At 42.3% G+C, this 11,032-nt stretch overlaps 1 protein-coding gene across 2 annotated transcripts; it reads left to right on the forward strand.

Moving 5' to 3' along the window:
• The first annotated feature begins 1,727 nt into the window (after positions 1 to 1,727).
• On the forward strand, positions 1,728 to 10,627 carry LOC134495571 (sulfotransferase 1A1-like). 2 transcript variants are annotated; one of them, XM_063301091.1, is made up of 8 exons: positions 1,728 to 1,830; positions 2,424 to 2,576; positions 5,810 to 5,935; positions 6,235 to 6,332; positions 6,497 to 6,623; positions 7,595 to 7,689; positions 8,805 to 8,985; positions 10,441 to 10,627. In XM_063301091.1, the coding sequence occupies exons 2-8, from the start codon at positions 2,429 to 2,431 to the stop codon at positions 10,551 to 10,553; spliced, it is 888 nt and encodes a 295-aa protein (XP_063157161.1). In that variant the 5' UTR covers positions 1,728 to 1,830; positions 2,424 to 2,428; the 3' UTR covers positions 10,554 to 10,627. The 2 variants fall into 2 exon arrangements, 1 of the variants encoding a protein (XP_063157161.1); XR_010067831.1 differs by having other exon boundaries at positions 1,731 to 1,814; positions 7,595 to 8,985.
• Positions 10,628 to 11,032: the final 405 nt, after the last annotated feature.

Raw genomic sequence — 11,032 nt, forward strand, 5'->3', positions numbered from 1 at the left:
AAAAATTATATTAAAAAAACACGTGTTTCAAAACGCAATTCCCCCCCTCCTTGGCTGAATCAGAAGGGCTGAATTTCATTCCCCTTAAATACTCGAAGTTCCTCCCATTCCAAGCCACAGATTCTCTGCTGCTCTGGGAGAAAAGGTACTATCAACAGCCCTAGTATCATCCTGCTAGACCAGCCTTTCTCAACCTTTTGACCTTGTAGGAACCCTTGAAATATTTTCCAGGCCTCGGGGAACCCCTGCACATTGAACCCCTTCAGGCTCAAATATAGGCCAGAAGTTACACAATTATTATATTTGTTTCATGGGTAGGCCTGAAGATATGCACTAACAGTGTTCTTAAGCTGAAAATAAAGAATGAAATGTACCTCTTTAATGTGAAGTTGCCCAAATTGGAAAATATCTTTTAAATAAATCATGATCTCCCAGGGAACCCCTAGTGACCTCTTGCAGAACCTGTTGTATAGAGGTTTCAGGGCATCCAAAACTGTGTCTGGGCAACTGATGGGGAGCAGAAGGGTTCAGGTCTTAAATGTTCCTTAACCCATATTCCTTTTGTATGTAATTCATATGTAATGATAACCCATCAAGTCTGACTTGACTGAAAAGATGCCCCCCTCTGATTCCCCCAGGGCAGTTGTCCATCGGGGAGCAGAATTATCAGAGCAAAGAGTTGGAAAAGACCATTCAGGCCTCAAGTCCACCTCTACCCCCACCTTGTACCAAATTAAAGCATGCCTGGCAGATGGCTTGGTAACCTCTACTTGAACACATTAAATGAAGGGGGGTCTACTATCTCTCTAGGTAATTGGTTGTACTGTCAAATTCCTCTTATTGTTAAGACATTTTAAACATTTTAATTTCCAGGACAATTTTCCCCTAAGGAGAAGACTCATAGGGATTTGCCGTATTCTTGGTGTTCCTGGTTGTTCATTAATATACAGGTTGAACAGGTCTATTCAACACATCTATCAAAGGAAGGCAAAAGTTAATGTTTTCTTAAGATTGCCTCAACCTTTGCATGTCTGGCAATGCCCAACAGAATCAAATCCAAGTACCTGCCTTCACTTCTTCAAGTCCTTTCTTTGAAATTTAGTAAAAATTAGGAATGGAAGTAGACTATATATAAGCAAGAACCAAATCTTTCTTCCAGTCCAAATTCAGCAAAGAAAACGCTTCCATTTTAGGGTTAGATCTCTGCCCTCCAATATAGCAGTATGCAGTGCTTGAGCTTCTGAGCATGTGCTGTGCTTTTTCTATGAAAAGTTGCAAGTCCAAAGCTACAAAATCATAATGATGAAATTTGGGTTCTTTGCAAGTTACTTAAGTGAATTGCCTTATTAGTCAAGGTTCCAGAGGACAAGATTTGAACACAGAACTGCAAGAGAAGTCTTTTCCTCCTAGGCAAATGGAAGAGAGGGGTCTAGAAGACTGAGCTGGGCTTATAAGGAGAGTGTATAACTTAAAGCATTAGAAACAAAGCTGGTATTACTGGCAAGTCATTGAGGGGACAAGAATGGGTGTTCAGACAAGTTTGAATGCCAGCAACATTTTTCTTTTTTAAAGAAAGCGATTGAGTTCTGCCCAGCCTAATATCAAAGATTGTCCCAAGCATTACAAAACATGTATTTCAAAATGCAAGTCCCTCCCTCCTTGGCTGAATCAGAAGGGCTGAATTTCATTCCCCTTAAATACTCGAGGTTTCTCCCATTCCAAGCCAAAGATTCTTTGCTGTTCCACTTCTTCTAACGCGCCAAGTCGGCCTCTGCTCCAGTCCCCAAGCCGGAGCCCTCCGGGAGGCCAGCCAAGTGCATCCAAGCCAAGGTAAATATTTCCAGACAGCTGAGACAGTTCCTGCTTCGCTGCACTCCGCAAAACGAAGGAGGAATATGGGTCATATGAAACAGAGGCGGTGAGCCAGCCCTTGTGGGTTCTCTGGGAAGGGGATGTCTTAAGACCCCAAAATATCTGAGGATAGAAATTGGGGAGTACTGCAGTTTTCTTTGAAGGAAGGAAAAGTAAAGTTGCTGTGATGATCCCTTGAGCAATTTTCTGCACGCTTGCCTGACTCCATCGAGGGTAAACAGAGGCCAAACTAGCAGCTTCTTAGCGAAACATTTGAAAAGATAGCACAGTTGGTCAACAAGGTTAGAGGCATGCTCTATTCTTCTATTCCTTCTCCATTTCTTCCTTACTATCTGTCTCCTCCAGCTGATGTTTCAATCCGTTGTCCAGGGCGACAAGACGATCTCTAGATGTCAGATGTTCCCAAATGTTTGTTAGTGCTACTATCAGCTGCCACCCATGCAGGCTCTGAATCCAGGACAGCTGCTGGGTCGGGTGGGAAATCTCTTGACTCTGGGTGAAAAGAGTTCAGTTTCCTCAGAATGCCATCCTCCCCTTTAACCCTTTCTCAGCCAAGATGAAGCCAGAGCAAGAAGTGGCGCGCCCTCCGTTGATCTCTGTTAAGGGGATCCCCATGATAAAGTATTTTGCAGAAATCTATGATGAAGTGGAGGGATTCCAAGCACATCCAGATGACCTGCTGATCTCGACATACCCCAAGTCTGGTGAGTGATGCCTCTGGCTGCGTTGTTATAAACAGAGAGTAGAAGCTCTGGGCATTCAGTCTCTATTTCCCCTTTTTTCTATTAACACGCAAAGCAATAAATTCCAGGCAGCTTGAAAGCAATCTCTTCTTTGTGGGGCTGGCTATGGATGCCTGGAAACAGACGTATCTTCTTATATTACCTCTGATCTGCATCCCAGTCATTTATTCCCCTTAGTTTTCCATCATCCATATATACTGATGAAGGTATTTTTCTTCATACTACTTTCTCCTTCCAACAAGTTATGATATCTTGTGTCCTGAAATATGGCACAGGATATTAGTAATGGTTTGCTAAGCATTAGATTTTACAAGAAGAAATATCAATGTTGTTTGGAAAGATGTGTAACTGCACTACGGTGTAATGGATGGGTTATTTCAACTTTCTGTCATTCCTGGTTTTACTTTGGAAAGAAAAAAGATAGAAAGTATATTGGGATAAAAAGAGAGGCAAAGGAACACCTTCTCAGTGAGAGTTCAGAAATGGAACAGGGACATTTCACGATGAAAACCTCATCTGCAAATATGCCTAGGCTACAGTCCAATTTTCTTGTTAATGTTTTTTCTACAAATTCTGACACTATAAATCTCCTTGGCATCGTTTACTGTTAGATCTAACTGCATTCAGCATAGCTGATCTGCAATTTAATATAAAGGTAGTATAGGAATAAAACTAACATATTTTATGTTATATTGCGAAGAAAAGTTCATCTGTCACTTGAAACACACTGAGGAACAATTTTTGTGAATGTGTAGCCTAAATACACATGCAAAAAAGAGAAATAACGTATTTTAACATCTTCCTGCAAAAACGTGATATATTATGGAGGGGCATCAAAATTTTGCTCCCTTGTCAGTTCCTTTTGAGACTCAATGCCCCAAGTTGCTGATGGGAAACTCACAGGCAGAGGTTCTGTATGCAAAATTCCCTTGACTACTAGACTTACCGGATCTCATACCAAAACTCTGGATGACCACTAGGTGCCAGCAAAGGTCTAGAGCTTTCGGTATCTCTTTGCCGCCATCTAATGGTGGCCGGGATTGTTTTCAGCCAGTGACTTCAATCAGCACGAAATTGCAGACAAGAATTCACAGCAGGACACCGCTGGATAACTGCCAAACTTTCGTTAACAGAACTCGCATTTGATAAGAACACCAGATTAAATGTTTAATTAAACATGAGGCTGCCCTTTTAAGTGGCGTGGGTGAGGAAGGGGAGAACAGAGCGTATGCAGCTCCCCCCTGCCTGCTTATGCCCCCTCCCTTGCAAGTTTCGTTCCTCTGCGTGGGACAGGAAACACATTTCTACAAGGAGGAGGGCTGCTTCTGCTCATGACTTTGCACAGAAAAACTGACAGTCCTAGACAGACAAACCAGCCTCCTGTTCTCTTCCCCATCCTGAATTCCTCCACTGCAAACTGCATTTTCCAAAGGCATTTTTCGTTTTGCAAACACACTTCTGTCGTTGGTACTCTCAAGGGTCACTTTGTTTACAGCTCAGGAAACTCATTCAAAGAATATTTCCCCAGCTGCATCAGCATTACCCAAGTAAAATGTTGGCTTTTAGACTTCTGCTCAGGCACGCAGTCAGGAATTTGGAAGAGCAAGCAGATGATAAACAGGTAAAAACTTTCCTAACATGTTAAACAGGATGTTTAAACCAATAAAACCTTTCCTCAAGCATTAAATGGGGTGCGCTGGTAATCTTAACAATATGAGATGGAAGGTAGAAACAGGTTTTCTCCTTCTTTAAGATGATGTAAACTGAATATTTTCTCTTCCAGCCTCACAAGCTGGAGTAAAGCAAGCTCTAGTTTTGAAGCTGATATTAAGCTCTTTTCACTCTGCTGAGTTGAAGGGCTGCCTGCCATCCTTGACTTGGAAGAAAACAGAATCAGCATGAAGTTTGCTGTGCCTGTTATTGATCTCTATCCTCCTCTATTGCCTTTGTTTCAACTCATTTGCCTCCATGGTAGATATTGTAAGAAGAGAGCCATCTTAGGCTGTGGTAGCAAAAAACCTTTTTATTTATTTATTATTTATTAATCAAATGTATATAGCCACCCATCTCATGAAAGTGACTCTGGGTGGCGTACAACAATCTGATAAAATAATAAATAGATAAATAATCATTAATTAGAACCATATATAGTAATTATTAAAAACATTAAAAACTACAAAAGCAAAACTAAAACAGAAAAGGGAAAGGAAAGGCGAGGGGATGTTAATAATGGAGCCACCTCACTCATCTGCCCATCCTCTGGGGTCCCCAGGCCTGCTGGCATAACCAGGTCTTGAGGGACCTTTGAAAGCTCAGGAGTGATGAGGCCGACCTCATCTCTGGGAGGGAGAAGGTTCCAGAACTGGCGCACAGTACGAATTTGCTTCACCATTCATAACACTGGAAGTGAAGTCAGGTGATCAGCAAAGGGTGGAATCAGAGAGGCACTTATTGAACATTTTAGGTTGATAAAGATATCCCCCACTCCTGAGGGGCACCTGGAGCAGAAAATTTGACTCCAGTATAGTTTTCTGACAATTCAAGAATGAAGTGTTGAGTGGGGAAAAGACCCTCAGTCAGTATACTTACTGTATGGCTGCTAAAAGAAAAGTCCTGTTTCATTTTAGGCAATAACTTGAGTTTTCTTCTTGTAATGTGATCTTGGTTAAGCACCTCCAACCCTATTATGTGTTGGAATTATCAGGGGTCAACTCAGCATTGTCTCATAAGCATAGCAAGAGGGCTTATTTGGTAGGCGTGTCTCTATTGAGCTTGTGGGATGTCATGTGAGTCACCTGATTTCTTCCTCCTCCTCCTCCTTGATCTGGGAGATTCACAATCTCCATCTTTACCTTGTGGGCAGACATGCAGGCAGGAGGACTGCATAACACAGGCCTCGTCCTCTAACATCTTGCTTGCACACAGCCTTTCTACTCCACCTAGAAAGTCCCAGAACCAGTAATGAAGTGCTTTCTACTATGAACCTACCTGTATCCAGATCTGCTGAATAAAGTAAGCTATCTCTATTTTTCTTCATGTAGCTGCAGTGTGAAGACTGAACCTATTTCTGAACATAATTAAGCTTGATGTGCAAGTTCTCTTTTTTGGTCCACGCTTCTACTTTGCAAGATTGCTGTTAGCTGCTTTAAGTTCTTTTATTAACATTTAAAAACTCCATCAATATGCCCTTTCAGGAACCACCTGGGTCAGTGAGATTGTAGACATCATCTACAAAGAAGGCAGTCTGGAAAAATGCAGAGTTGAACCCATCTACATGCGAGTCCCTTTCTTGGAATTTGCTGTACCTGATGTCCCTACAGGTAAAACATCATAGGAGTGCTCCCCTCATGACAACAATTTGGGGGTGGGGTAGGGGTGGAGGTGGAAGTCTAGTTGCTTGATGTGGAATGGAAATGCCAACTGTGGAGATGGGGGAATGCAAACCATATAATATAATATGGGAGATTTTCCTGCAGACAGCTCTGGTAACTTTTCCTCATGCTAGTTGAGGATTAGGGGATCTGCAGGCTAATCCATCCAGAATGCATCTGATCTGGATAGGCGAATGATGGAGGGAGGATGGAAGAAGTCTCTTCAATGATGCTTTTTCCCCTTCCAGGCATTGAAGTCCTCAAGAAAGCACCCCGTCCATGTCTAATTAAAACCCACCTTCCTGTCCAAATGCTCCCAAAATCCTTTTTGGAAAAGAACTGCAAGGTGAGAGGAAAAATGATATGACGATTAATGCATGAAGAACTATTAAATTGAATGCAGGAACGTAATGGGGAGAGGCTTCTGCATGTCCTTTCACACTTTGTCTTCAGAAATGAAATAAATTATGCTGATCAGCTTAATTGGCATTCTTGTTTGCCACTCAACAGATTATCTATGCGGCCAGGAATGCCAAAGATGTGGCTGTCTCGTATTATTACTTCTACCAAATGGCAAAAGTGCACCCAGAGCCTGGAACATGGGAGGAATTTCTGGAGAAGTTTATGGATGGAAATGGTAAGTGGATTGTAAACCCTTCCAAGGCACTGAGCCTGGATATCAGCCCTCCTTGATACGGTAACTCCAGGATATGATACCGGTCCTATTACCTGCAGCCAGCAGAGCAAATCATGGGGGTGGTGGGTCAACACTTCTCGGGACACCATTTTGGGGGAAGCTGCTTGAGGTCTTGTAGAAACTCTTAGAATTAGTGACATGTTTCACAGCTTGAAGTTCTGCGAATGAGAAGGTCAGATCTGGGCCTACTTCCTCTCAAAAGCCAGTCCTTTTGGTGTGATGGTTGCCTTATTCCCAAAGAAACACAGACTCACTAGTTAGGGCTAAGGATTTCTGGTTTATTGGGAATAGAATGCATACACGAAAAAAGACGGGAATGAGCACATGACGTGCGAGGTATCCAGTAAATACCCGTGGTGCGGACCTGATCCTTCCCCACCCTCTATTGTCCCAAAGTCCTGATCCAGAGTCTCGATGGGCGATCAGGGTGCGATTCCGGAGTCTCGATGGGCGATCAGAGGGATTAGCACTGATTGCCTCTGTCCTCTTCCTGTGTCCGGAGCAGGTGTGTCCCCCGTGGTAATGCAGAGATGTCAGGGAGGTAGGGTGATGGCTTTTCAGGTCAGGACAAAGGTATGGCTCCTTTGTCCTTTATTTGTATTTGTCTTTAAGTGTTTGTGAGATTATCACTGATTCCTTCCTCCTTCCTCCCCTTCCCCAGGAAGGCATGTTCCCCGTTGTGATGTATGTATACATCGCAACAGGGGACATGACATTTGGGTGGAGAGAAAGGGTCATGTAAATGTATGACTCTTTGTATGAAGTGTGACTATCAACTTCTGCTAGAGTCTCTAGCCTTGTTACATACTCCTGAAGACTGAACCAAAGGAAGTAGTAAGGAAACTGTAGCTTTCTCCATGTTGTTGCACTAAAATTCCTGTCATTCACAACGATTCTCTCTCTCTCCTCAGTGTCTTTTGGATCCTGGTATGATCACGTCAAAGGCTGGTGGGACATAAGGAAGAAATACAGGATTCTGTACCTCTTCTATGAAGATATGAAAGAGGCAAGACGCTTTCTGCTCTCTTCTTATATACACTGTCATTCTCTGCTACTCCACTGTTCGCTTCTCCCCATGTTAAGAATTGGATTATGGGGTGCAGACCTCCTCCTGTTCTGCAAGTCTAAGTCTGAAAAACCCAAAGTTTGATTAACTCCCCAAATGGCCAACAGTCAGGTAGGAATAGGACGTGACATCTGTAGTGTCTCCAGGGCCAGAAATTCCCAGTTCCTCAGATTCCCTAGTCCAGCATCCTGATTTTACCAGAAGTGAATTAGGTGCTTCTGAAAGCCTTCCTCAAGCTGATGCTTTCTTAGTATTTGGACAACAATTCCAATTATGCTCAGCTAGATTGGAGAAAGAGCCTTGCAGGGGGAGGGTTGTGTGAGGAAGAAAACAGTACAGATTCGTCACCCCCATTTCTTCTCTTCCAGAAGAGGAAGAGTTAGGCTTGAGTTGACTGCCATCCCCAAACCTGGGTACTTTATTGCTAAATAGCAGATGACGCCTTCTGAGAGTAGACCCAGGAAATTAAGAACCATGGCTTCTTTTGCTAACTTCAGGAGGCCTGCTTTACCTAAATCAGAGCCATCCCAGAGTTTGTATTTCTCTTTTCTCACTTCCTCCATGTTAATCATGTCCTCCAAGACCGTCACTTTAAGATATTAGAGATCTTGTCAGAAAATCCCCTCTTTCTTTCTCTCTGTGTTTCCTACTTCTCTCAGTAGACTCCTCAAAATTCTGTATTTTTTTAATTAAGAAACTGTATTTCTGTGAATCCAGGAAGTCAGTTGAATATGTAGAAACCACTCCCTTATTTTGGGATAGCTCTGTTTTGCTTCCAGACTGAAATCTGGTCAGCCAGATGCTGCTCTAAATGCTACTGGCTCATAATGGAAATTCATGGCTAAAGACTGTATGCACAAGTGTGTACCTGCAAAGCATCCTAAGGAAATAGGAAGCATTCTGGACTTAATTATAGCTAGACACCAGATAGGTAATAGCCTTCACATTGCTTCAGGACAATATATTTTAATTTGTTTAATATAACTCAGTACACCACACTGTTCTTCCTAATCCAACTTCCTGGCTTTCAGTCCTTGACTGTTGTTTGTACATAGGATCCCCAACGGGAGATTCAGAAGATAATGGAATTCCTAGAGAGGCCAGCTAATGAGAACCTGGTCAAGAAGATTGCACAGCATACCTCCTTCAAAGAGATGAGTCAGAACCAGATGGCTAATTACAGAAGCATTCCCTCTTCAGTTATGGATCACACCATCTCTCCTTTCATGAGGAAAGGTGAGCCTATCAAATGACCAAATTGGGGTTGGACGAAGCGTGACTTGTATCAATAATGCTCATATGAGGATAAAATAGTAGTGCTGCCTTTTCCAACCTGACACGCAAAGGATGTGTTAGATTTGCAATTCCCAGGAAAGTGGGATAGAGGTCAACAATAATTGCAGCATGGAGATCTAATATTACTGTTGCAGGCAAATAGCCTCCTGTTTGCAGATGTTACATGCGCAAGAATCTTCACCAACCTGGGCAGCCTGCAGATGTGTGGGCTTCAACTCCAAGACTTTGCACCAAGAATGACCATGACTGACAATGCCATGCAATGCAATGGCTTGGGGAAGACTAACATGTGTCATTATCAGAGAAGGTAGTGGTTGGGCTCTTGAGGAACTAGATGGCTCTCTTAGTTTTGACCCTCCTCCTTGAGATTTCACTGCTTTTACAGGAATCCCCAAGTAGGAAACAGACACATCAGATCTTGAGGTCTGACAATCTTAATCAAGATGAAGAAAATATGGAGCGAGGAATTGAGATTGTGCCTGCCTTGTGCTTGCTTCCTTACTCTTTGAAATATACAGTATGTTGTACAGCAGCCTTCTAGTTTTCCTCTGCCCATTTTCCCCTAATTTTTCTCTCCAAAGAAAATATATTATAGAGGGAAAAAAATGCAACAAGCACACCATGCTTTTTTAGAAGCATCTCTAGGAACCTTCTATCCGGAAGAACCGCAACAAACAGAACTCCTTTTATTCCTACAACAGTCACCGCTTCATCATTGGAAAGTAGGGAGCTCACTGTAGATCCTCTTCGAGGCTTGTAATCTACCACTCAGGTTAGAGGCAAAGGGGAAAGGACTGGCTGGAGAAACAGGCCTCACCCCAACTCCGGCTATGTCCAAGATGGTGGCCTTGACTGCAAGGGAGAGGGAAAGAATAGATTAGAGAAAGGAGAGGAGCTCCCATTATTGTTCCAGTCATCATATTTTACAAGTTTAGGCAGTGATTAAATAAAGCTGTATCTCAGAAATTATCAACTTTTCCTGGTAATATGTTTTATCACCTAATTCCCCAGGCATACATACTATAACTACATATACAAATCTGCAAAAATCGCACAAGGGTTCAGCAAAAATCTCATGCAAACTTACTAAAATCCCACAAAAGCTCATCAGAGACCGCCAACATTTCCAGAGACTGAGTGAAGTTTCAGTGATTTAAAATTCAGTTACTTTATTGGGGGAGGGTCCTTTCTAGGTCCAGCAGATGCTTTGATACGTACGGATGCCATGTGGCTGACCCAACTCTATCTTATCCAGTTTTAAATATAGCGATGTTGCAATAGAAGGGAATATATGTTACCTGGTTTGGTAATGAAACGTCTGCAAGCAAACAACCGAGCTCAGAGAGCACCAAGGACTCCATAGTTATGTTGGCTATTATTTTTCCCTCAATTTAGGAGTTGCTGGTGACTGGAAGAACCATTTCACAGTGGCACAAAATGAGCGTTTCAATGAGAATTACAAGATGCAAATGGAAGGAACAACACTGCACTTTCGAACTGAGATATGATTGTCCTTTTCCCCCTCCTTGGGTATGCATTCTTTCACTCACATTAAAATAACCCTATGTAATCTATAAATGTATCCTGAATGTATATATATACCTCCTAGTTAAGATGTGTCCAAGAGTATATGGGCTGGCAAGGTTGTCTCTAGATTGTAGCTTGCATAGAATAGCATGCTTGGAGTAATTTTGGCCGCATATGTGGCATCCTGGCCAAAACGTTAATGAATCTTTGGAGATTATTCAATAACATGGATTTTGACAGACAGTGGAAAGTTACTTTTGATGTTTCAATGTTTGCCTTCCAGGTATATGACCCTGAGTGTGCATTATACATCATTTTTCATATCTTTAGGTTACCTGAAGCATATACCTATGGTGACCATATTTTCTTCGAAAAAAATAAAGGACAAACTTGAAAGAGGGGCCAATCTGAAAAAGGTTCATAAGGATAAAAAAAAAGAATAATTGTTTATAACTTTGCT

The sequence above is a fragment of the Candoia aspera genome, chromosome 4, assembly GCF_035149785.1.
Source record: "Candoia aspera isolate rCanAsp1 chromosome 4, rCanAsp1.hap2, whole genome shotgun sequence".
Classification (NCBI taxonomy): Eukaryota; Metazoa; Chordata; class Lepidosauria; order Squamata; family Boidae; genus Candoia; species Candoia aspera.